Source organism: Pogona vitticeps, chromosome 3, assembly GCF_051106095.1.
Source record: "Pogona vitticeps strain Pit_001003342236 chromosome 3, PviZW2.1, whole genome shotgun sequence".
Classification (NCBI taxonomy): Eukaryota; Metazoa; Chordata; class Lepidosauria; order Squamata; family Agamidae; genus Pogona; species Pogona vitticeps.
This window is the reverse complement of record NC_135785.1, coordinates 67,287,894-67,315,214: the sequence shown is the minus strand read 5'-3', so window position 1 is coordinate 67,315,214 and position 27,321 is coordinate 67,287,894. Positions and strand designations below refer to the sequence as shown.

At 39.5% G+C, this 27,321-nt stretch overlaps 1 protein-coding gene across 2 annotated transcripts in view; it reads left to right on the top strand.

Moving 5' to 3' along the window:
• The window catches only part of CACUL1 (CDK2 associated cullin domain 1), a 52,614-nt gene that overhangs the window by 16,358 nt on the left and 8,935 nt on the right, over positions 1-27,321 (top strand). Inside the window, exons 5-7 of one of the 2 annotated variants that reach the window (XM_072995477.2) lie at positions 13,092-13,194; positions 21,334-21,423; positions 25,928-26,066. In XM_072995477.2, the coding sequence (XP_072851578.1) occupies positions 13,092-13,194; positions 21,334-21,423; positions 25,928-26,066 (332 nt within the window). The remainder of the gene's footprint in view (positions 1-13,091; positions 13,195-21,333; positions 21,424-25,927; positions 26,067-27,321) is intronic. The other variant, XM_072995480.2, reaches the window with a different exon arrangement.

Here is a 27,321-nt window from a genome sequence, read left to right as displayed (position 1 = left end):
CTTCCAGATTTTTTTGTAATATTTCACAACATAACCTGCTCTCAACCAATCTTGTCTGATTTTGGAAGCCAAGGCCTAGTACTTGGATGAGAGACTACCAGAGAATACAAGGGATCTCCAGGTGGGCCTGAGAAAGAATCCTACCTAGGACACTAGAAAGCTCCTGCCAGTCTATCTGGACAATATAGGGCTAGTAGACTGATGTCTGATACAGGCAACAGTCAGATCAACTTTCTGTCTTCCTTTGGCCTGTCCTCCTCATGTGCTCAAGGGACGTGGTGGCGCTGTGGGCTAAACCGCAGAAGCCTGTGCTGCAGGGTCAGAAGACCAGCAGTTGTAAGATCGAATCCATGTGACGGAGTGAGCGCCCGTCGCTTGTCCCAGCTCCCGCCAGCCTAGCGGTTCGAAAGCATGCAAATGCAAGTAGATAAATAGGGACCACCTCGGTGGGAAGGTAACAGCGTTCTGTGTCTAAGTCGCACTGGCCATGTGACCACGGAAGATTGTCTTCGGACAAAACGCTGGCTCTATGGCTTGGATACAGGGATGAGCACTGCCCCCTAGAGTCGAACACGACTGGACAAAAATTGTCAAGGGGAACATTTACCTTTTACCTTTACCTCATGTTCTCAGGTTTCTTCTGACTGTTTTGCTCCTCCATCTCTGCTAAGTCAGATCTGCTTATGGAATTGTTGTTACATCCTGAGGGATCTGTCTGGTTATCACTTAGCCTGGGTTTTCTTAGCCATGTGGGTATAACAAGGTTACTCTTTTGAGGATTTGGGAAGGGAAAGAGTTGGTGAATTGAAAGGCAGTGGCCGGATTGTGGACCATTAATCACTGTCATGTATGCTAAATGTCAGAATGCTGCTTCTGTTGATTATATATGATCTGATAAAATCTGAAAATCAGAAGCTGGCTTTTGGTTTAGGAAAGGAGAGGATGATGGTGTCTTTGTTAAAAAGAAATTTTGTTATGTAGTAATGTAGAAACATGCAATTATCACATTGAGTTTAGCATTTTAATTTTATTTGTACATAGCATTAGAGTGATTATGGTTCAAAACTTTGCACATCTGTGTATTCCGGTAAATGCAACATCTGTCTCCACTATGTTTCACCTAATTAAGTAAGCATCAGATGTCTGAGAGAAACCTGTCAGTGCAAACCTAGTTCACACTAAAACAGTAAACATGTCTCTGCGTTGCACTACTTCAAACTCCAGGAAGAAGCTGCTATGATTGAATGCTTTTTGTGCACAAATACCCCCCCACACACATATCTCCCCATGGAAAATGGTATATTAGGAAGAAGGCTGGACTAGAGTAGACTGACTAGAATGCTTCTTTTCTCTGGTGAAATTTTTCTGTGCAATTTTTTTTAACACTCCATGAAATAATAATGGGTGCTGGATTTCCCTTTCTCCATTCCTTCCCCATCTGCGTTAGCTTTAAATTGCAACTAAAGGCCACAAGGTGAGGAGTGGGAGTAGTTTCTCAAATTTTGTTGTATTGTAATATTTTCTCTGCTTTAAAAATCATACCCTCCTATCTTTTATTGTTTTTATCTGTGCCGATAGGTAATATCTAGTTCTGTCTCTATTATGAAAACCAGTGTAGAATCTATATGCTCTGTTAACAGTTTCAGTTGTATCTGTTTTGAGTTATCATATTGTGAGAACTCATGTTTATCTACAGTGCAACAGGTTCATTCACGTACTGTACAATGTTCTGTTATATATCAGATCCCATTTAGGAAAATGGTATTAAAAACATGCATTCTCTATTTTCAAAAAAGAAATGTGAGAAAATGTTCAATTAGATGCATCTGTATCTGAAACCTGCATTTTGAATGTTTGTCCTACTGAAAAGTATGCTGTTTTCAATTTTTATCAGAGTTAGATTGCTGTTTACTGCTTGATGTTTGCCATGGGCGTGTGTTTGTTTAAAATGAAAGATTATTGGGTTGGTTACAGATTTAGACATGTGTGACTGGATTGTTAGAAGAGCTCTTGCTTGCTCCTTATGGGGGGCCTTCTAGCCCTCTGAAAATGTGACACAGAGGATTAGTAGACCCTGTTGAACAGGGAAGGGAATTTTCTGTGCAGGAACATTCTGTGAGCAGAGCCCTTCCATCAGCAGAAGGTGAATTTCTGACCCAACCTAGTATGCCAGCAATAGCTAAAGAAAACCAGAACAGAGCTGTAGATATATGGGTGAGTAGCTGTTAACCCGAGCATTTAATGAATGATACTATCATGTGGCTTCATAGAAGCTCAGTGAGTTCAGACCTTTCATTTTGTTCTATGATTCTTAAACAATTGGCTGAAAAATGTGCTGTAAATAAATTCTTTACAGGTGCACTGTTTCTTCTGTGACTCTGCATTGTCATGGAAAATGATGAGAGTCAGTGTTTCTTCTCTGACACAGTACCTATGTCACTTCTACTGTGCTTTCAATTTGGAAATCTTGAAAGCTCTTCAAGACACCTCCAGTTTATGAATGTGGGATATTGTGCTTCTCTGACCTGAATTTAAAATGCCAGGAAATGGTTCGGTGCTCATGTTTCCAGCAGGAAAAAAGATGCCAAACTTTACATAGCAAAGGGCAGCCTGACTGTTGACAACACCAATGGCAGCAGTCAAAGTGGTCTACAGGATACCCTCTTGTGCTCACTACCATTCACAAAGAGACACCAAGCATGGGAAAATCCCAGAAGCTGAGTCTTTTTTTCATCTGTTGACCCTTTCTCACACAAACAAAGCAATTGGCAGGGCTGTTTTTCAACAAGTGCTCTAAATATTTATTGCTTGAAGGCATAATGTAGTCAGAATGCCTGGAAGAAATGTTTCTTTCAGATTAACTGTTTGCACTCAAGTTGATATCTATATGGCTAGAATTCATGTAAGTTCCTAAGGGATTTGGAGTGCTTCTGTCCCATGCAACTGTGGTGCACAGCACTCACAGCCATCTGTATTGAGAAAGCCCCCCCCCTCTTATGTCTGAGGAACTGGAGTTGTCAGTGAAAGCTCATATTAAAATATAACAGTTAAGGTCTCACAATGTTTTTGTCTTCTTTATTTTTTATTTTTCTTTTGTTTGTGCCTATATTGAAAAAGAAGTCTTAGCCATGTTCCTTCAAGGCCAATATTCTTTTATGTGCAAGAGTGCAGCATAACACATCCAGATTTTGACAGAAGGTGAAAGGAAAGGTATGGAAACTTGTTACTAAGTACCTAATTTCCAATTGCACTCATGGGTGTGCTGTGTGGGTTTTTCTTTGCAAAATGTTGTTTATTGGGGGTTTATATAAAATTTGGGGAGTGAAGTAAAATGGCTTACATTAAGGCATCTGATTGTCTGTGTCTTTTGGATTTAAAAATAAAATAAAAATGAAATACTTCATACTAAATCAAGTTCAGCAACCCCCATCATTTTGTATTTGTTCATCAGGATGAATGGAACAACAAATATTGTCAGTTATTCTGACAGCCTCCTCCATAATACCAGAATTTATGAATCTTCACTTTGTGTTAGAAATGTTGGCAGCATCCAGATTCAAAATAAAAGAGCATCAGCAAAGATTAAGTTTAGTTGGTACCACATTTTAGCAAAGGAAACGAAGTTTCTTGATGCAGATGAGGACAAAGAGGAAAAGCCTCCATCTCGATCCAGCTCTGAAATCTGAAGTCAGAACCACCTCTCTCCATACACATCTGCAATCAGTTCTACAGCCAGTTCACTCATGATCTGCATGTATAAGACCCTGTCAATTGCCCTCCCCCCAAGCAGAGATTCATCACAGCACTTGATGGTTGTCCACATTTTCCAAGCAATACATACCTAAATAACTTGTTGAAAAATAGCCCTGACAATTGCTTTGCGTTTGGATAAGAATTGGTTCTGCTGAAAAAAGGAGATAGTTTGATATCTCTTTGTGAATTGTAGTGAGTACAAGAGGGTACATGTAGGCCATCTGGATTGCTAATGTTGGGGTCATCAGCATTCAGGATGTTGCATGTTTTCCAAAAGATGTACCTTTGCCTTCTGAAGTTAAAAAAAGAGGGGTAGTTTGACAGCAAAGATTGTCACTGGAAACCAAGGTCAAAATCATCCATACTGTGTGAAAGAAAGGCAGTGAAGAAAGAGAGGGATAAAAATCAGTTTATTTGAAATTGGTTTTGGAGGAGAGGTATATGCTCAATCGAGTCAAACCTGAAATCTCACTACAGCAAAATGGGTAAACTGAGGTTATCCTACCTTGAACATACTGTATAATGAGAACGTAGTACTTAACTGTGAAAGACAGTATTGCTGGGGAAAGGGGTGGGGGCAGTTGGAAGAGAGGAAGAGCTAACATGAGATGGATTGACTCAATAAAGTAAGCCACAGGTGTTAGTTTGCAAGACCTGAGCAGATCTTACTGGAAAATACAATATTGCTAGAAGGAAGGAGGGGTAGTAGGAAGAGAGAACAACCTAACGTGAGATGCTGTTAGTTTGCAAGATTAAAATAGAAATATTAATGAGAGGGCATTTTGGAGGCCATTAACTCATAGTCGCCATGCAACAGAACTGATTTAATGGCATATAACATCTTTTGAGTTTTTTTACATTGCTGAGCAATTGTATAGTAACAAAGACTTATGGAGTGACTGCGGTACCCAGCTACCATCTGGAGACTATGATAGGGGATAAGGAGTTATGACATCTTCTCCAGTGACTAAAGAAGCATAGCAGTAGAAGTTCAGATTCTGCTTTTGAAGTGTCTCGTTTTGATTTTGACATCTTCTAACCTTTCCTTTCCAGCAACTGTGACAGATCTGTGCACATAATTGTGACAAAGGCAATACGAATAAATCGGTTTCCTCCAGATCTCTCAGACTAAGAGGCTACCATCCACTTCTATACCTCTCTTAAAAATGGAACCATTGCAAAAAAATCATTGATAACTCATTTCCAATCACCAGGCTGGATAATCAGTTATGATGAAGCAAAGAGAGATGCAATAAGACCAGTAGGAAGCATTCCAACTGTCTTTATATCACCCACTGATTAGATAGTTTTATCTTATTTTTGTTGCCTGCTGGATAGGTATGCTGCCCAAGTAAACTGTCTTGTCTTTCATGCCTACTCATTACTGTTTCTGAAGGTTGTTGATTCAAACAGTGGGTGGTAGCGGCCAGGGCTTAAAAGCATCAGAAATCGCCCTAGAGTGCTCTTACAGTGTTTTGTAGGATGTAATGTGAACATTAAGAGATGAATGTTATTGTAGTCAGTTTCTAAAACAACATTTCAAAATCTAAACAGGACACAAAGTTCTTTCATGTTATACTGATTGTAAAATATCCAAGTTTTTCTGGTGAAGAAATTTCTTCACCAGATACATTTCTTCCATGTATCCTGTTCTAGCAGTCCCTGGATTAATCTGCCTTTGGAGGCAAAAGTGTTGAAGCTGAGGCTGTCCTACTTTGAGAACATCATGAGAAGGCAGGATTCTCTGGAAAAGACAATAATACCTGGAATGGTAGAAGGCATCAGAAGAAGAGGAAGACCAAAAACTTGATGGAATGGCTCCCTAAAGGAAACCACAGGCTTCAGTTTACAAGAGCTGAGCAGGGCAGTTGAGGACAGGACATTTTAGAGATCGCTCATTTATAGGGTCAGAGGCAACTTAATGACACATAGCAGCAACAATATAGCTTTATAATTCCAAATATTTGTATTGCATTGAGGGCAGCTTACAATTGTAATGACAAAAATATACAATGCTGTAAACTTATACAATAAAGCAATAAAAAAAATAAACACAGCATATAAAATAGTATCAAAAGGCCAATAATTGTAGATGTTAAGTCTTGGAGACTTCTGACTGTGCAAATAAAGTATTTCTATATATTAGTGATATATTTATAAGCTACCTTTATACTCAAGATGGTAAATTGCAAATGCAAAAATACAATATAATATCAAATAAAATAACTGATCCTTAAGACAGGTGAAAGAGTAAAACTTCTAATGCTGATTTCACTGTAAGAGAAAATTCATAAAGGCAGTACTGTGCTTCCCAAACAAAAACCATTCAGATGCCTCATTGCGATTAACTACACGTGGTGGCACTGAAATTCACTGAGAAATTTAAAAGAACTGAAAGAGCTGCACTCACCCTATTGCACTGGTTCTTAACGTTGGGTTACTCAGAAGTTTTGGACTGCAACTCCCAGAAGCATTCACCACCAGCTGTGCTGACTGGGGTTTCTGGGAGTTGCAGTTCAAAAGGTAACAAAGGTTAAGAACCACTGCCCTATTTGTTCTATAGCATATGCCATCCACCTAGTTGACTAAGGTTGTGTTCTGTTCCTGGACAGGCCCGAAACTGGGATGCCTCTGAACAGTTTGTTTTCGCCAACACTGATTTTGTGAGTTCAGGAGATTCAATACTTTCCTCAGGGGGAAAAAGGTTGAATGCTTGTTATTAACCTCTTTTGACTTCAAGATTAGGATCTTAGTGTGTTTGTTTGTTTTCCAAAATAGATCACAGTCTTCTTAGAGATAGCAAGAGTTGCCATTTCTTTTGTCTGAGCATTATTTATCTTTAGGATCTATCATCTCAGTCCAGCTCTGACAGATTGGCTCTTATATGATCTGTTTTATCTATAACACATAACAGAAATTGATTACATCAGACTTCCAAGGTCTCTGCTGTTGAATCCAGTTTATATTCAGTGATTCTTTGCACCTCTTAGAAAGGGACAAGGACCCAGCTGTCAACAACTAGTTTCCCGAGTGGCATGAAGTGGTGGCAGCTAGTTTGAAGGTGATAAAAAGTGCCTTGTGATCTTCTGAAGAGAGGCTGGAGCTGTGTAGCAATCAAGCTCTTGAGGGGTTTTGTGTCACGTTGGTCACTGCTACTGAGTAGTCTAAAAAATAATCTGGGCACTCGTTTATATAGAGCTGCTGTGTTGAAGTATTCTCTATTAGTTTGAAACATTATTTGTTGTGTTTCTACATTATTTTTGTTGTGAATTAATTGTTAGTGTTTCATATTTGTAGGTATATTCTGCCTTGCTCATGTGTCTTGTGTCAAGCATCAGGTGCGGAGTACATCTGATAACTGTGTGCCATTGATGAATGTGTTTGTGTTTAGTCGTTTAGTCATGTCCGACTCTTCGTGACCCCATGGACCAGAGCACGCCAGGCCCTCCTGTCTTCTACTGCCTCCCGGAGTTGTGTCAGGTTCATGTTGGTTGCTTCACAGACACTGTCCAGCCATCTCATCCTCGGTCGTCCCCTTCTCCTCTTGCCATCACACTTTCCCAACATCAGGGTCTTTTCCAGGGAGTCTTTTCTTCTCATTAGATGGCCAAAGTACTGGAGCCTCAGCTTCAGGATCTGTCCTTCCAGTGAGCACTCAGGGTTGATTTCCTTTAGAATATATAGGTTTGTTCTCCTTGCAGTCCAGGGGATTCTCAAGAGCCTCCTCCAGCACCACAATTCAAAGGCATCAATTCTTCGGCGGTCTGCTTTCTTTATGGTCCAGCTCTCACTTCCATACATCACGACAGGAAAAACCATAGCTTTGACTATTCGGACTTTTGTTGGCAAGGTGATGTCTCTGCTTTTCAAGATGCTGTCCAGATTTGTCATCGCTTTCCTCCCAAGAAGAAGGCGCCTTTTAATTTCAGGGCTGCTGTCTCCATCTGCAGTGATCATGGAGCCCAGGAAGATAAAATTTGACACTGCCTCCATATCTTCCCCTTCTATTTCCCAGGAGGTGATGGGACCAGTGGCCATGATCTTAGTTTTTTTGATGTTGAGTTTCAGACCGTTTTTTGCACTCTCCTCTTTCACTCTCATTACAAGGTTCTTTAATTCCTCCTCACTTTCTGCCATCAGAGTGGTATCATCTGCATATCGGAGGTTGTTGATATTTCTTCCGGCAATCTTAATTCCGGCTTGGGTTTCTTCCAGTCCAGCCTTCCGCATGATGTATTCTGCATATAAGTTAAATAAGCTGGGGGACAATATACAGCCTTGCCGTACTCCTTTCCCAATTTTGAACCACTCAGTTCTTCCATGACCAGTTCTAACTGTTGCTTCCTGTCCCACATATAGGTTTCTCAGGAGACAGATAAAGTGGTCAGGCACTCCCATTTCTTTAAGAACTTGCCTTGATGAACTTGCATTGATGAATAGAAACAGATAACTCGCATGGACCATTGAAGTGCAAATTGTTTTAATATTTGTCCCATCTCATAAGAATTTTCTCTAAATCTGAAACTATACTTAATCATGCCATATATTGGGCTGTGGTCCATGAAAGCTTATGCCAAATAAAACTTGTTAGTCTTTAAGCTGCTATAAGACTCTTGATTGTTTTGGTGCAACAGATAGAGATTGCCTTGGAAAATCCCATATTTACCTTAGGTGCATTAGTATGTTTGACAAGAGGGACTGGTAGTAATCTGATGGCGTCTGTTTCATTGTTACAGCGAAATACTGCAAAGCTGATATGGGAAATTTGGCAGTTATGCACGATTAGAATTGGCTGGAATCCTTTTGAATTGGACTGCTTGTGCAATGCTTTTCACTCACCTGGAATTGGACCCATCTTCTAGCCTGTCTTTGACCTACTTCTTGTTGTTGACATTAAAAAAGGAACAACTGCCCATGCTTCTTGAGAGGCCTAGGTCTTTATGGGAGGTGTGGTCTTGCTGTCCATTGGGGTCTATAAAGGGCATCTCCCAGAGAATTGCACCTCCCACAAAGACGTGGGCCTCCCAGGAAGAGCTAGTTGTACATTCACAACAAGAAACACAGGCCCCCAATAGCCTTTTTCAAATGAGTGAAATGTAGGTATTTGTAGGTATGCGTCTGTATACTGGAATACCTGAAATTCTGCCTGGGGAATTCCTGGAAAATTCTGGGAGTTGGAGTCCAAAAAACCAAATGGTATTCTCTTAGTAAAGACTTCAGTGGTGCTCAATAGTATCGTGGCCCCTGCCTGGTGTCCTAGCCACCATGCCTTAATACAGAGGTGGGAATTCTGGATATTGTTGCTAGAACACATAATGCAGTAGTTGAGTTTTCTTCAAGCTGTGTTCGATAGACCAAAATAAAGGGCTGTTTAAAAACAACTCTATATACACTATCTCAAAACTATGGTTTTGCTGTGTACTTTTAACCTTTGCTATTTGAGTGTTTTGACTTCATCCCACCTGGGTCTAGCTATTAAGAGAGTTCAGATTAATACAGAATGGAGGAGTCAAGTCACAGATAAGATTAGGCCAACTTTGAATCTTATGCTATATTATTGTTTTATTATTTGAAGAGATTCTCATGCCTTCATACCATATTTTTTATTTTCTGTTATTGTGCCACAGAGGCTTAGATCATGTTATCCATGGCCCTGAAAATACTGTAAATACACATTTTTGTGAGAAGCCTTTCATGTTTTATTCTCTTCCTCTTTCAAGCATTTTCTGTATTGAAGAATTCTATAGAAGAATGGTGGTCTGGTATCCTCCTTAATAGCATTTTAATGTATATCCCATATTTTATTTTAACTTGTCATACAGCACTAATAAATGCATGGCTGTAGCCCTGCTTATTTATTTATTTTATTCCATTTATTTGATTTTTATACCACCCATCTGGCTATTAAGGTCACTGGGTGATTTACAAATTCCACAACATTCTAAACAACAGTACAAAAGATTAATCTAATGTCAACTTAAAAACAAAAATACGACAACAATGACAAGAGAAATAATTAAAGTAATAAAAAGGCATGACGGAGGGGCTGAAGGTGTAATTGTTAAAAAGCACCGCTGTATTAAGCTGTTCTAAAGTCTGGGAAGGCCTGTTCGAACAACCATGTTTTTAGTATTGAGTTCTCACTGAAGGGGCCAAGTGAATTTAGGGTGAGAGTCTAATTCTGGAGTTGAGGAGCAATCGCTGAGAAGACCCGATTTCTAATCGTCATTTTCTGGGCCTTTCTCGGGGTCAAAATTGTCAACTGCCCACCCTGAGAGGATTGTACAGGACAGGCAGATCTAATCAGAAGAAGGTGTTCTGCCAGGTATCGTGGTCGCAAACCGTTTACGGTTTGCTTATGTATATAGTATTCTTGTGCCGAAGCATGTGGGGGCATTCTGTGGTTACAGCTCCTTCCTCTGCTTGCTCATGTTGAGTATAGTTTGCAACAGAATCTAAATTTGCAAGCAATTGTTTAATTCTAGGGGCTCCCAAGAGATCAAGGCATGGAGGCTATGAGGGTGGTGGTTGTGATGATCACACAGGTAAGCAGGTGCTTGCACACTGTAGTTCCTTTAAACTATGTTTATGGCATAGAGGTTGAAGGAAGGAAGACTGGGAGAGGCCAAAATATGGCACCACTCCTGTTTCAATGTGGGGGATGCTTTACACATAAGTATCATGTACATATGGCTTGCATCCGGGACAGTGGTGTAGCAATCACATTATGTGGTGTAGCAGCATTTGAAAAGTTGTAAAGATAATGACTGACATACTTTTAAAATTATTTGGATCCAGTTATTTCTCTTACACCCATAACTTTAAACTGCAATACTCTGATATGCATAAAGAAATAATCCAGTCATTTTTCCTCTATTGTAAGTTTTGATTATTGATGCCTTGTTCCAAAATAAAAATTCTCAAAGAAACTATTTGTTTCTAATATGTTCTAGAATATGTGGTAATCATTTTTGTTTCTGGGAGCCACTTTGCAAGTTTTGGCTCTAAATTCATGTTATCCATGGCTTTTTCATGTTATTCATGTCACTTTTAAAGAATGGTTTGAAGAGGTATGTGTGTATTTGGGATCAACAAATGAGCATTAGATTCCAGCATGGAATGAGAGATGTGTATGTCATTGTGCAGGTTCATTTAGATCAGTGGTTCTTAACGTGGGCGATAATGCCCCCCAGGGGGCGATTTCATTTTTCAGGGGGGCAGTAGAACGAAAAGGGGCGGTGTGGGGGCGCTGGAGCAGAAGGGGGGCAGTAGGGGGGCGTTGGAGCAAGCTAAACCTGTGAAGATGGCTGCAGCCTTTTTACAGTGTGCATGAATATATATTTTCCTCCAATCTTAATTTAGTTTCAGAGTTTTTGTCTTGAAATTTTTAGTTCCTGCATTGCGGTTTGTTTTTATGCCCTTTTTATATTTCTTTTTGCGTCTTAAAATTCGCTTACAACTAAATAATTAAATGTTACTTTTTGGGAGCATTTCATTTTCTTGGAATTGAATTTTGTTTTCAGAGATCATTGGATTTAAGTGTCTGTAAATAAATAAATAAATAAACAAACAAACAAACAAACAAACAAACAAACAAACAAATAAGATATCATCACCGTGGGGGGCGATGATAACTTCTTCAATGGCTCAAGGGGGTGTTTCTTTCAAAAAGGTTAAGAACCACTGATTTAGATGTTAGTTCTTTTTTCCCCCTCTCAGTCAAACTCACAGTTCTAATGCATGCTTGTTTTTGACGTTTTATTGCGTTCAACTAATAGTGACCCTAACAGGAATTTCAAGATATGTGAGATATTTAAGGAGTGGTTTTTCTATTGCCTCCTCGTAGTGGGTTTCCATGCCCATGCAGGAATTTGAACCCAGGTTTCCTGGGTCCTATTCCATCACTCTGCCCAGTATACTAAATTGATTCTTATTCTGATATTCTATTCCTTCAGTGTCATTGAAATAAGTGTGGCTTTGGCACCCCTCCATCATGTAGCATGTCATTCTTTACAACACGTTGTTCTGTAATTTCTTTGCCAAGTGACTGTCAATGTCGTTCTAAATATTTGTGCGTTTGATGGTAAGACTTCTTCATTAGGAAAGCATACCATCTATTGGTCAGGATGAGCAATGATCACAAGTGCAGCTTAAGGCAGCTTTGTAAATGCTACTGGTTGTTAGTCTGGTAGGAGGTAAGCATTCTGTATTTCTGTGCTGGCTGTAAAGCAAAGGGCTTTCCTTTCCCAGTGACCAGCATGTAGATCTAGCAGGCTGGTAGAGAAGGACGGAGCAATGCATCTCTTCTCTGCTGTCTCGATCACTTGCCTCTGTGGAATTTCCTTGCCACCTGAGGTGGTCAGGTGGGTTGTTAAATACAAGGTTGGCTTATGGCAGCGATGGCAAACCTATGGTATGCATGCCACAACTGGCACACACAGCCCTCTCTGTGGGCATGCAAGCCATAAGTTGTTGGGTTGCTACCCCTGGCAGCCAGACCTGAGGAGGCAGGTGCAGCCACAGTTCTAGCACCCTGATAGGCGGCAGGCCAGGATCCAGAGCAGCTGGTAGTGGTGGGCCAGCCGAGCTGTAGGTAGTGTGGTGGTATTGGGCACGACTGGAGGCGGATCCAGAATGGGGTCTGAAGGCACCTCCGTGCCTGGGATTTCTGCTTACGCTGCCACTTATGCTTCCGCTGCAGCCACTTCCGCTTCTGCTGTCAGTCACCGCCCGCTGGGTTGGTTTTTGTTTTTGTTTTCAGTTTGGGCACTCGGGCTCAAAAAGGTTCGCCATCACTGGCTTATGGTCTTGTTAGAAACCAGTTTTCTAGTTGGCAGCCAGAGGGCAACTAGCTAGCTGACTTGCAATTCAGTAATGCCTATATTCCTGTGTCTTCAGTGACCTTATACTTGAATGTTTTTGTTTGATAACGAGAGTAAGAAGACCATTTGAAGAGGTGACTGTGAGTAAGGAAACAATGGTGCTGTTTCCTAAAAGTAAGAAAAAGAGGCATAAAGGCTGATACTTCCTGATAGAAGGAAGCTGATGGTGAAGCTGACCATCATTCTCTCAACATTCTGAGGTTAGTGTCATTGCTCAGGCATGGGTGAACTCCAGGGTTTGCAGCAGTGCAAAATGCTCAATAACATTGACCTTCCCTTGCTTTGATTAAGGCACAGGACCCCAGTTCGACGCGACTTAGAATCTTTTTGAGATTGCCAATTAAGGTTGTGTTCTGATAGTGGGAAGGAGTGGTGAACAATTATCTGAGAATTTCACAAGGTTGTTCTTGTGTCGCTGTAATTTGCAAACACTTAATGTGTTCTCTTCTTTTTCAGAATAAGTTTTACATAGAAACCAAACTTAACCGAGACTTAAGAAATGACCTTATAAAACTGTTTACGGAACATGTTGCAGAAAAGCACATTTACAGCCTGATGCGTAAGTAAAGTTTTGGGCTTACTTTTTCCCAAACAGAAGGACAGTTGGATCCTTTTATGTTGCTTAAGTTCAGGTTGTTGATATTAATAGGAAAATGGAAACGATAGAGAGGCATACTGTGGTCAAATGGCACTTCAACAATGCTTAATTCAAAGTAGGATTTATTTATTTATTTAAAATATTTTTTACCCCGGCTTTCTCATTAAAAAGGTCCCAAGACACCTTAGATCATTAAAAAACAGCATTTAAAGCTAAAAACATTGTGTACAAATACTAAATATAAGCAAGCAAACACCACACTAAAAGATGGTACACAGAAGTAACACTAAAAACATATTCAAAGCAGTAAGGCAAAACCATCCATTTAAAAACCCCATTCAGGCAGCCAGTCAATTAAGGGAAAGCTTGTCTGAAGAGAAAGGTTTGCCTGCTTGTAGAAGGACAGCAAAGATGGGGCCAGGCTGGCCTCCTGTGGGAAGGCGTTTCAAAGTCCGGGGGGCAGCAACAGAGAGGAACCTCTCCTACGTCCACACCAAAGTGCCTATGAAGGAGGTGAAACCAAGAGATAGGCTGCTCCTAATGATCTTAGCACCTGGGCACGCTCATAAAGGGAGACACAGTCCTTGAGATAATTTCGACCCAAGTCATTTAAGACTTTATAGGTTAGAATCAGCACCTTGAATTGTGCCTGGAAACAGATTGGCAACCAGTGAAAGTGCTGTAACATTGGGGTTATGTGATCCCTGTGACCAGCCCCAGTTTGCAATCTGGTTGCTGTGTGTGTCCTGGATCTGCTGAAGTTTCTGATCTCTTTCAATAGGCAGCCCCATTTGGAGCACATTATAGCAAACCAGTTGGGATGTAAGGCATGGATCACTATAGCCAGATCAGACCTCTCCAGGAACATAGATTTAAAAGCCCTGAGTTGTTTGCCAGTTATTATTAGACTGCTGGGGAAAATCCAGTGTAATTGAGTGTTTGTTTTATTAAATGCAGTAATCTGTTAAGGAACATAAATTATGAATTATAATTTTTTGCCAGTAAAATTTTGCGCTTGGGTATGACTACCTTACATCACTGAGTTCACAGTTTGTTTTTAATATAACATTCCATCTTTTGCTATGTCTTTAGCTTCTGCTTTAAATGCCAGCCGTAGTCTTCAGATACCAATGTTGCCAAGAACAAAAGTCTAACTACCTCTGCATGGGAACTCCCATAATAAGAAAGTGAAAATGCTTCTATGTTGACTCTAGCGTCTGTTCAGATAATTTGCTTTATCATTAGACTACACAGTTGATATTCGAACTTTCAAACATTTCCTTAAAATAGTATCACTGGATATCACAGTGATCTCTCTTTATGAAGATGCATTTTCTAGCTGTATGACTGATAGCACAGAAAACATCCCAGAGCTAATCACTGCGGTTAGAAAAGATTGTGGGGTGGAAATTTGTCTAGTCCAGCAACTTGTTTCTCACAGTGGCTTCCTCCTATTGATCTAGACATTTATTTGGCATCGTCGTTGTTTAGTCATTTAGTCGTGTCCGACTCTTTGTGACCCCATGGACCAGAGCACGCTAGGCCCTCCTATCTTCCACTGCCTCCCGCAGTTGTGTCAAATTCATGTTGGTTGCTTCGCAGACACTAAAAGTCCCATAAAATCTTAAGGAGTATAATTTATTTATAAATTTGTCTTCCATGAATATGTCTAGTCTCCCTTTAAAGTTCGATAAGGGACATGGTGGCGTTGTGGGCTAAACTGCAGAAGCCTGTGCTGCAGAGTCAGAAGACCAAGCAGTCATAAGATCGAATCCACGCGACGGAGTGAGCGCCCGTCGCTTGTCCCAGCTCCCGCCAACCTAGCGGTTCGAAAGCATGCAAATGCGAGTGGATTAATAGGGACCACCTCGATGGGAAGGTAACAGCGTTCCGTGTCTAAGTCGCACTGGCCATGTGACCACGGAAGATTGTCTTCGGACAAAATGCTGGCTCTATGGCTTGGAAACGGGGATGAGCACCACCCCCTAGAGTCGAACACGACTGGACAAAAATTGTCAAGGGGAACCTTTACCTTTACCTTTACCCTTTAAAGTTCAGTGAGCCAGTGGCCTGTTTACATCTTAAACAATCTGAATTCCATATAGAAGGTTCTGGTACAACTTTTGTTGTTGTTTAGTTGTGTCCAACTCTTTGTGACCCCATGGACCAGAGCACACCAGGCCCTCCTATCTTCCACTGCCTCCCAGAGTTGTGTCAAATTCATGTTGATTGCTTTGATGACACTGTCCAACCATCTCATCCTATGTCGTCCCCTTCTCCTCTTCCCTTCACACTGTCCCAACATCAAGGTATTTTTCCAAGGAGTCTTCTCTTCTCATGAGATGGCCAAAGTATTGGAGCCTCAGCTTCAGGATCTGTCCTTCCAGTGCGCACTCAGGTGTGATTTCCTTTCGAATTGATAGGTTTGTTCTCCTTGCAGTCCAGGGGACTCTCAAGAGCCTCCTCCAGCACCACAATTCAAAGGCATCAATTCTTCAGCGGTGTGCTTTCTTTATGGTCCAGCTCTCACTTCCATACATCACTACAGGAAAAACCATAGCTTTGACTATTCAGACTTTTGTTGGAAAGGTGATATCTCTGCTTTTTAAGATGCAGTCTAGGTTTGTCATAGCTTTCCTCCCAAGAAGCAGGCGTCTTTTAATTTCGGGGCTGCTGTCACCATCTGCAGTGATCATGGAGCCCAAGAAAGTAAAATTGTCACTGCCTCCATATCTTCCCCTTCTATTTGCCAGGAGGTGATGGGACCAGTGGCCATGATCTTAGTTTATTTGATGTTGAATTTCAGACCGTTTTTTGCACCCTCCTCTTTCACCCTTGTTATGAGGTTCTTTAAGTCCTCTTTAGATACTTTAGGTATCTCTTAAAAAGTACAAATGGGAGATCTCAACATTGGGATGTTTCCCTATGTAGTGTGATGGTATATAGGGAAGCAGGTAGGGTAAAGACTTCACCTGATGGGCAAATTCTCTACATGTGAGCAGTGTGCATTTGGGCAGCCTGGGGGTGGGGGCAAAGCCCAGTTATAAAACACAAAATTGGAGGCAGAAGGTCAGGGAAGATTCCTGGAAGGCCAGGGAAGATTCCTGCCTGAAGATTCCAGCCCTAAAGGGGCTGCCAATGTTGCTATTGAGCTAGACAGACCAATGATCTCTCTCTCTCTCACTCAATCACTCAATCACTCACTCAATCAATCTCTCCCTCCCTCTCTTTTTGCCAGTGAAATTCTGCACTATAATGCAGCTTCTTTGAATAGAAGCTTTAAATCTGATTATCCCTGTGTGTTCATGAGGGTTGTCCTACCTGCTTTTTCTGAAACCAACACTTGGTTTCTACTAAGACAACCATGTTTTGGTTATAATATCAGCTCATCCTTGACTTAGATGTAAAATCCAGTCAGCAATATTTATATCAAAATCACTTCTCTACTGTTAATTTTTTAAAAGTAGTATAAATGATTCATGTGCTCTTGACATCTTGACTAAATTTGGTTTTCCTAGCAAATCAAAAAGATTGCAAGTTTCATAAAATTCAGTTTTGCAACTGAATTAATTCTTTTGTGTTTAGGATTTGGGCAGTGCTTCACATCTTTGCTGTCTGGTGCTTTTTAGCAGTAGGGGTTCATAATGTTCGCACTTGTAATGGACATTTATGTCAAAAGCATATCTTTTTCATTCACTTTATGCTTTTAGTGGCTCTCACTCAACATTTCTGAGATAATGTACTGGCAATACACATGTTTCACTTCGATGGTGATGCTGGTGAGTGATGCTTAAAATTGAGGGGTAATTTTATATGTTGCTATTCAGCGTAAATGTAAACTTTAAATGGCACCACCAGAAAGTCATTTCAGAAATTACAAGGAGCTTTCTGGGATGATCAAAGAATTGGACACCTTCCCTACAAAGAAAGGCTTAACCACTGGGTAACTTTCGGTTTAGAAAGGTGGCATAATAGGAGTTTATAAATGTGTTCATGGCCTCCATAAAATGGGTAAGAAATCACTTGTTGTTTTTCATGTTACAAAATTTTTTTGTAACCCAATTAAATTGATTGTCAGTAGATTCACACAGGTTGTAATTAACTTAATTGCTGTCGTAAGGTACAGTGCTACAGCTTGTAGTTTTAACTGAGATTAGTCAAATACATGGAGGGTAGATATGCCAAGAACTCAGAACCTAAATGGAGCTGCATTCTTGCCTTGCATCTTGGCAGCTAATCAACAGTATTAAGACTAGTGCCGTTATAATCTGCCTTTTGTCAGCATCTCACTGCCAAAAAACAAAAGGAAAAGAAAACCCTTCTACTGTTGAAAACTAGGCAAAAATGCTAATTCTGATCCAGCAAAATTCCTATTTATATATATATTGTGTTCCAGTGAGAGATGTTTGCAGGTTTTTTTCTTCTATGCTGCTATATGGTAAAAAAAAACAAACTTATTTTTATTCAGTTGTGTCTTTAATCTATTTTTAAAAATACCTTTAAAAGCTAAAAACAGGATACTACAGAAAGTGAAGAAACCTAACCAACTGCAGCGTGAGACTGAAATGAACCTCAACTACTCTATTTAATTTCTTGATGGAGGCATTTTAAAAACGCCTAAAGTGTTTCCTGTGAGCCGCCTTGATTAACACAAGTTTCTTATCCCAATATTTTGTTTTTAAAAGGCTTAAAATATTTTCAGTCCTAATTAACACTTTAGGATTCGCCACCGCAAGCTTCCAGCTGTGTCCTGTGTGATGGCAGCAGCTATTGAAGAAACCAGTATTTTCATACCATTGTTAATATCTTCAGCAGAGTACGCTTAAGATGACAAAGTAAATCTATTCCTTCTTTGGAAAAGTTGTTGGAAACAACATTTTTCTATGGTAAATTACTAGCAAGTGGCCTATAGTTCATATAGTTCTCTATTTTGGAAAGGTTATTTAGATGTCAGCATTACATGCTGTTTTATCTTAGTAAGACCATGTAACTGTTCTGCTTGAGAGGTTATGTATATTGCAGAAATATTTTGGGAAAATGGGGATACTTTCTGAATTTCAGTCTCTTTTTTTAAAGTTTGAATGTTCAGCGTGATAGCTTACTAGCAGTAGATATGGTACAAACAGAGTATGCCAATAACAGTTTCTCAGTATTGATTTTTAATATCTGTGTAAAAAAATTAAATAGCTGTTGGAATAAAATGCTTAGTGTGGATCCAGATTCAGAAGAGAGAGCTTTTGTTTCAAATTTTAAACACATTGTTCTTCCTCATGCACCAGAATGTTTCTTCAGAAGACCCAAATGTGAAATTTCATTTTACATCCCATTCAGAAAGACTATGAGTATTTTAAATACACCTGCAAGATAAAAAAAAGGAAAGGAAATGAAAGGCTTTGCCGTGTTTCCAGTTGCCTTAACTACAAAACAGAATTGCTGTCTCGTAAGAGTGCTGATTTTATTGTGTCTTTTAAGAAAGAAGTACTAAAGCAGCAGTAGACAACAGCGGCTGCAGGCTGTTAAGTGTATAAGAGGGCAGAAGTAACAACAGCTTCATGAGCCCTATGAACATAGCATTCATTGCCCAAAGACCTTTGGGTAGTGTGGGTGGCATACAAGTTAAATAAAATAAATACATAACTCCTAACAGTTTCAGTACAGTGATGAAGCCTTCCTATTGTACCAACCCACGCAGCTCTTTTCCGATGAAATCAAGTGCCTTTAATTTTCCTCATCTTGACAAGTGACTGCTCCAGCAAACTATTGTTGTAAGTGGTACTGGTAGTTAGGGAAGAGTTTGAGTACTTTTTATAAGATGGAAAATAGAAAGAAGAGTAGATGCTTATATTATCTAGGGATGTGCATGGTGGAAACTTTAGTTTCTGCTCTGATTCTGACTCTTTGGGGGAATGCCACTTTTCCTTTCAGGGTATTTTTTGTGCACCATTCTTAAAGAAAAAACCAAGAAAGGGTTCCCTCTTTCAGGTGATGTTGTTTTTTCAGCAAGGTGAAAGAAGGAAAGGAAACAGTGGGGCTAGCAGAGCAAGGAGGCACATGGTGGTAGAGAGGCAAAAGGAAAAGGAGCAGAGCTGGCAGGGCCAGAAGGTAGATGGTGTTGGCAGCCAGGTAAAGAGAAGGAAGTGTACAGAGCTAAGGCCAGGAGACAGAGGGGAAAGAGCAGGGCTGGCACTGCAAGGTGGCATACAGGAGCCATGGCAAGGCAAGGCAAACTTTCCAAACAAATTGGGTGAAAGAAAGGTTTAATGAAAAAGTAAAGCACGAAATGTTCATGCTCCCTTTTGCTTAAAAGAGGCGTCCATGTTTAAGAGGCTCCTTTTCAGAAATCCAAGAAAAAACTCCAAAATGAAAGTAAGCTCTTTTCATGGTGTTCCCCCCCCCCCCAATTTATAAATGGAAGTCCTGTCCTTAGTTACTTCATATTAAGTACTCATATAGAGTAGGGGAAGTTGCAACATACGTATAACCATTTTAACTTGACCCTGGCTGCCACTGAGAAAGCATTGAATATCTAAGGGAATATTTATTACATGCAAATTTACTTAACTGTATTAAACGAGCGGAGATGTGGTATCTAGTGTGCTGAGAAAAGGGGCAGTGATACAGAATTTACACTGTATAGGTGGCACCTTTTTTACATGTGGAAATGGCATAAATGTGTTCTGACATCTGTAATGTGAGTAAACAGAAAACATGGAAAATCATATATATAAAAACTCAAATATCAGTGATTTGTAATATAACAACCTGCTATTTCAGAGGTTGAAGAATATCAATTTCTTCCTCTGAAACCGCAGGTAATCTTAGTGATTTGTCTGCTTTTCAGCAAATAAACTCATAGAAAGTAACTATTCAGGTTTCTGTTCAAACTCAGAAGCAAAAGAATACATTGGCCCTTCTCCCAGTTCCACTATTTTATGCTTGTTCAGGGTTGAGGAGAGCTTCCCCCCCCATCTTTGCTGTTCACTGGCATAAGTTATCCATAATTGCTATTGATGACTTAGTGTATCATTGTGTAAATGAAACATTATCATTGATGATTTTGAGCACTATTGTTGGCCCACTTTGTAACATTTCTAGGAACTTGCAAACCTGAGTCACCTTTAGGGTCTGTTCTAATGCTTACACTCAGGTTCATTAAACCTATATCCTAGTCATAACAAGGGAGATTTGTTATTTGTGCATGATACTTGATAAAAATCAGAATTTGTAGTTTCATTCATGTGGAAAAGAGGGCAGGTCAGCATAGATGAGTAGTAGATCACAGACTGTGCAGAATACTCCTGGTTAACTCCCCAGCATTTTCAGTGATAGCAGCGGTCACCAACTTGTAGTCTTTCATGTCTTGTTGGATTGCAAATCCCACCTGCCATTTCATTAGCCGTACATTAGCAGCCAGGGTTGATGGGAATTGCAGTCCATCAACAACTGGAAGGGCACTGCTTGTCTACCATCAGTTGAAAGAGATATCAGGAGATGGTGGAGACCTGCTAGTCATGTGACTTGGTGCATGATAATTAATACATTCATCAACTCCTTAACTAATGGTAATTTGCTGCTGCAGTTTAAAATATTGAATTTACACTAACTTATGTAAGTGGTAGGAATTTGGCCATAGTGTAAAAAATATAGTGCCATGTGTTCCTATGCATTTCATTCTCTGTAAAAAAAATTGCATACCTAATTATAAAGTAAATGTCTCATACTATGGGATTATTATTAGTATTTATGAATTTGAAGAAGAGCGCTGATGTTGTGATGCACAGCAGTTATATCCAGATCACAGTTTATGGCTTTGACCTGCCCTTTTGAATGGGGAGCAGCATTGATGTGCAAAATAGCATGTTTATGATAAAAATATCTTCAAAATACAGTACAAGTATACAGAAAGACTAGTATTTGAAGAAATAATTCATAAAGTTTTACAAGTCTTTGAAATCCATTCATTCTGGATTGTTTCGAGTAGATGCATTTGGTAGACCAAAACAACAAACGTTTGTTTGTTTTGATCTGCATAACAAAGTGCTATTTGTTAAATCAGTACTTAACATTAATTTTAAATGTGCTTTTCTCTTCCCATTTCAGCTTTACTTCTCGAAGCCCAGTCTACGCCTTTTTGGATAAACCCTTCCACAATGTCAAACATTGTCAAAGGATTGTATATGCTTAGGCCAGGTAAATTATTCTTTTTTGAATAATCTGTAGTTTATATTGTGGTATCAAATAGTTTTACATACCTGACACTTCAGTGCCAGAATTTCACCAGTGCCTTACTCAGTGACTGAGTGCCTTATGGTCTATGGTCTTCTTGACATCTGTGTGTAGCAATTAATTTATCAAGTTGTTGAGGATGTCAAATACCAGTTGCAAGCTCAATTACCAGTGCACCAAATCCTAGCCATGTTCTTCACTAAGTTTTGAAAGTTGGAATGGAGCAGCAGTTCTGTCTCCTTAATCACAAAAAATGTGCATCAGTAGTATATGAGGAACTCCAATATGAAACTGAATCATGCAGTCTAGTTCATTTCCCCTGATGCTAGGAAGCTGACTTGTATGAAAAGGGTATGATTTATCCTTTCTTACATATTGTGCCTAATCAGTGCAGCTGCTGTCCAGTTCCTCCTTAAAAATCCCTCTGAAATCTGCCTGTTTCTTTCATATACAGTGGTGCCTCGCTTGACGACGTTAATCTGTTCCAGTGAAATCGCTGTAGAGCAAAATCATCGTCAAGCGAAATAAAAAAGCCCTTTGAAATGCATTGAAAACCGTTCAGTGCGTTCCAATGGGCGAAATACCTGCTCATCCAGCGAAGATCCTCCATAGGGCAGCCATTTTCTGCTCCCTGTATAGCGAAAAATCCATCCTAAAAACAGCGGGAAGCCATTTTGCACAGTGGGCGGCCATTTTGGAAACCTGACAATCAGCTGTTTTGATCATTGTAAAGCGAAAAATTGGTTCCTGAAGCAGCGAACCGATCATCGTAAAGCGGTTTTCCCCATTAGAACATCGTTTTGCGATCACAAAAGTGATCGCAAAAACCTAATCGTCAAGCGGATTCGGCGTTTAATGAGGTAATTGTTAAGCAAGGCACCACTGTACTCCTATCTTGCTCTAATTGAAAGTATTAACAAATGAGCAAATTAAACAAATATTCCCATACTCCTCTTGAAGTTTGTCAGCTCACTCTCTTTATGAAATAGACATAAGAAAAAACATGTTACATATAACTTATCCTATTGAATGTAGCTTTGGTCATTTGTATTGTACAGCAGGAGAGGAAACCTGGCTCCTTCCAGATGTTTTGGTCTAGAACTCCTTTAATCATTAGCTGTTATCTGTGCTCATGGCAGCGTATTGGAGTATAATCCAAAACATTTGGAGTGGATCAGGTTGCTGCTCTTTGTTGTAAAGGATTTGTCACTAAATCCAATTCTTCCTCTTCATTAATTTCTGCAAGTGGATATTGTCATGTTTTATTAAAATTTAAGACTCTTTGAATTGTTTGTTCAGAGGGATTGTTTTTAATAACACATCAATGTTATGCACAGATCTGTAGTGTTATTTAGACTTCTCACAGTCATCATCTTAATAGAATATTATTACAGCTCTGAGAAAGTGTTGATTCGTTAGTAGCTAGAGATAAAATGAGCAAGTTGTCTAACACAACGTTAATAAAGCAAATTCAGTCATGCATACAAAGACATCCTTTTTTACCATTGGGTAGGTTGCCTGGGATCAGTGGGAATGGCAATCAAGCAACCTTTGGGAGATCATAAGTTGTCCACTGTTGTGTTTCTTCTGCAGAGAATGAAGCAGCAGCACGTCTTGCTTTATAATACCCTGTTTTCCTGAAAATGAACCTAACCTGAAAATAAGCCCTAGTATGATTTTTCAGAATGCTCGTAATATAAGTGCTACCCCCCAAATAAGCCCCAGTTAAGTGAAACCCAGCCCTCCATCATTGTGCAGCATTGTAGAGCAACCAGAAGATGACATGACTGTAAAATAAAACATCCCCTGAAAGTAAGCCCTAATGCATTTTTGGATCAAAAATTAATATAAGACCTTGTCTTATTTTTGGGAAATACGGTACTCAGTTCTAGGATTCAAAGTGATGCATAAAATGTAGCAATAAAGTTTGTTTCTTGGTCCGACCTCTGCCTTATTCATGTGTCAGATCAGATAACTGATATTGGAAACCCCCACCGCAGAGAGTCCTTATAGACCTCTTGGGGGGGGAAATGGAAGCCTGTGTTCATCACAGCTGGCATTTATCCCAATGAAGGGTTAACTCCAGAATCAAACCAAATAATCTTGGACAATCATATCAACATTCATCTGGGTATCAAAGTATAAATATAACTCCAGATAACATCAGCATCTCTAATTCTATAAGCTTTACTTATCTACATTGCTTCTGTGTTCCATATGCAAAAAATAGTTCAGACAGCAACAAGTCAAAATGAAGGACATTCTTACAGCCATGAGGAAAACTGTAGGCAAAAATACTTAAAAAATATGAAAACCGAGTTTTGGTTGTAAGCAAATACTTAAGTCAGAAAAATATGGTTGTTGTGGGTTTTTGGGCTCTTTGACCGTGTTCTGAAGGTTGTTCTTCCTGACGTTTTGCCAGTCTCTGTGGCCGGCATCTTCAGAGGACTGGAATAGGAACTCTGTCCATGCCCTGTTCCTACTCCAGTCCTCTGAAGATGCCAGCCACAGAGACTGGCGAAACGCCAGGAAGAACAACCTTCAGAACACAGCCAAAGAGCCTGAAAAACCCAGAACAACCATCAGATCCCGGCCGTGAAAGCCTTCGAGAATACTCAGAAAAATGTTTACATTATAAGCTTTTTCCTATTAAGGTTACAGACAAGAACTTCAGTCGTATTTGAATTCCTAAAATAAAATTGCTTAATAGCCTTAAAAGGCACATTGAAAAACAAGACAGAATATATATCTTAAAATATCAAAATTCTTAAAAGTGAAAAAATGTAAACTAAAATGCACTACTTAGCCTTTAAACATAATTTTAGCATGCACAGAAAAATGCTCACCCCACCAAACCAATTAAAGTCTATGGAGGAAGTCCCATATTGATTGTTATTGTCAGTATCTGGGAACTATATCTGCTCTTCTGCTGCTAAATAATTGTTCTTTGATATCTGGTGACCAAAGTGTCATAGATTTGTTATGATGTGATGAATTACTTCATTGCCCATGTTCCATCTCCCCCTGTTTATAACCATGTTGTTTTCATTTTCTCCTAACTATAAATAAACCTTATCTGCAGGGTATGCACTTTCTATAACCCCAGAATTCCAGGAATTTTTTTTTGAATGCAACATTTTATTGTACCCACAGTTTTGACTGTAGGTGAATTTCTAACTTGAAATCTGGCAAATTGTCATTTAATTGATAACAATTTTGTTATAGTTATCAATTTTGCAAGCTCTAGAATTCTGTGATTCTAAGCCCCTAAATGAGTAGGACATAATATTAATAGGGGGTCAGGACATTAGATGGTTGTGAACAGAAAATATTACAATCACCAAATGTGTTATTAAGAGTCACAACTGCCAATTTATAATAAACAGTTTCACTGAAAGCTAAAAAATCATTCAGCTACTCATTGCATCATTATAAAAGTTTACTTCAATTCACTTCCATGCTAAACTGCCAAACTTAAATGAAATTCTTCAAAGCAATATTATCATATAATTGACCTTGTTCTTAGAATTAACTGGAAAACAGTTAATTGTTTTGAAACTACTAATGTAAACTGTTGTTCCAGACTGCCATTTTTTAAAAAGTAGTTTCACTTTCAGTGCAACATTTCTGCACTCTCTTTAATCAGTTTTTAAGTAATTATACATTCTAAATTTCAAATGTTGACACATGTCTTGACTCTGTCTGTGGACCACAGTATATGGAAGGGATGGGGAACTTGCACCAGTCCATATGTTATCAAACTACTTCTGTACCTTTATCATTGGTGGTGCTAATTATAATTGGAGAGAGTTTTGGGACAAATATGTGTTCTCCTTCCCTGGTGTAAAGGCCTTCTTTTGAACAACTGCAAGTATAGTACATGGCTTCAAAACAAAATCTTCTAGCAGATATATCGTATACTCAAATCCAATCATACTATATATTTTAGCAAGATGCTGAACTTTTAGGAAGCCTTGGATAATTTTACAGGCAAGAATTAAGTGGTGTGGCACATAGAATGCATTTGTAGCTAATTTTGTTATCCAAACTAGAAACACATGCACCACCAGGGTGCCACCCTGCTGCCATAAAGGTAAAGGTTCCCCTTGACAATTTTTGTCCAGTCGTGTTCGACTCTAGGGGGCGGTGCTCATCCCCGTTTCCAAGCCATAGAGCCAGCGTTTGTCCGAAGACAATCTTCCATGGTCACATGGCCAGTGCGACTTAGACAAGGAACGCTGTTACCTTCCCACCGAGGTGGTCCCTATTGATCTACTTGCATTTGCATGCTTTCGAGCCGCTAGGTTGGCGGGAGCTGGGACAAGTGACGGATGCTCACTCCGTCGCGTGGATTCAATCTTACGACTGCTTGGTCTTCTGACCCTGCAGCACAGGCTTCTGCGGTTTAGCCCGCAGCGCCACCACGTCCCTTGACATAAATTGGCTGTTGCTTTCTATTTCCATACAGAATGGGTTCAGATGGCACCAGCTTTATTTTCAAAATTTATTCCAAACATTCTCCCTCCTGCTGTGGAGTCTGAACTTGAGGAGTATGCTGCTCAAGACCAGAAACTTCAACAAGAGCTTATTCAGGAAGGTTTTTCCAGGTACTGTAATAATCTTATTATTTTAAAATTTGAAACCATACTTTACGGCACATTTCAACGTAGCAGGTCAGTTTTTGAAGGCATTAGGGAATTGGATTAATAGCCATTTTTTTTTACTAAACAGCATTCTGCAGGTAATGGCTTTCAATTCTTTAAGTGCCCTTTGGAAATATGAAGAGGCTATGCTGGCTCTGAACAAGCAGTTACAAATAAGGCTTTTCTACAATGTTGCCTTCTCCCTTACAGATTTATTTTAGTCCTTAGAGTTATGTTGAGAGACCTCTCTGGTTTATGACATTCTCTGAGGTCTGCTATGCAGTTGTTCAGACCAGGGCATTTAGCATCATGACACTCTGCTATAAACTAGCTAATCTCCAAGATCTCATAGTATTCTCTCTTTATATAATTAAAGAAACTTGGCTACAGATTTTCTTCTATGATCCAAATACAGTATGACTAACAGTTTCTTTGATTGACAATACAAGGAGAGAAATTGTACCATTTTTGTAGAGATAATTGATTTTAAATGTTGCATTATGGGAACTGGTAGGAATTATAATTCTTCATTGTGGTCTGGGTTTTATGCCTGTGTAGGACCCAGCCTTGGAATCTTCCAGAGCTTCAGGAGAAACGTTCTCCCATGCTACTGCACGTAACCAGACACATCCTAACAGTCCTCCCTCGCTTCTCTTTCATCCACTGTCCAAACAGGTCCTTGAGAGAACACCAAAGCTTTGCTTACCTCAGAATTCTCTTTCTTCCATCTGTAAATAGTTTCTTCACTTCTTCATTCTTCTTCCCCTTTGCATTATTTCTTTCTAAAGAAGAAGAACTTCAGTGTTATTAAATTTTCTCTATTTTTTCATTATTCCCGCCTAGTTGTGTACAGTCTCTCGCCACCTCGCTACCATTAATATATAAATTTGAAATTAATTCTCTCATTGTCCAACTCCATAGGAACTTGTCAAATGTTGATAAAAGACCTATTTTGGGACATAACCTCTACATTTAATTTAGTTATTACATTTATTTCCTTGAAAACCAACTGCCAACGTTTCAGTGTATTCTCACATTCCCGCCACAAATGAAAAGTGCATTCTTTCTGATGTCCTCTCCAACACAACTTAGAGTTATTATTAGTATCTACTTGATTTAATTTCACTGGAGTTAAATACCATCTGTAAACTAGTTCATAAAAGTTTTCTTTATCCTTATACACATAAACTTTAATATTCTTTTATCCTATATATTATCC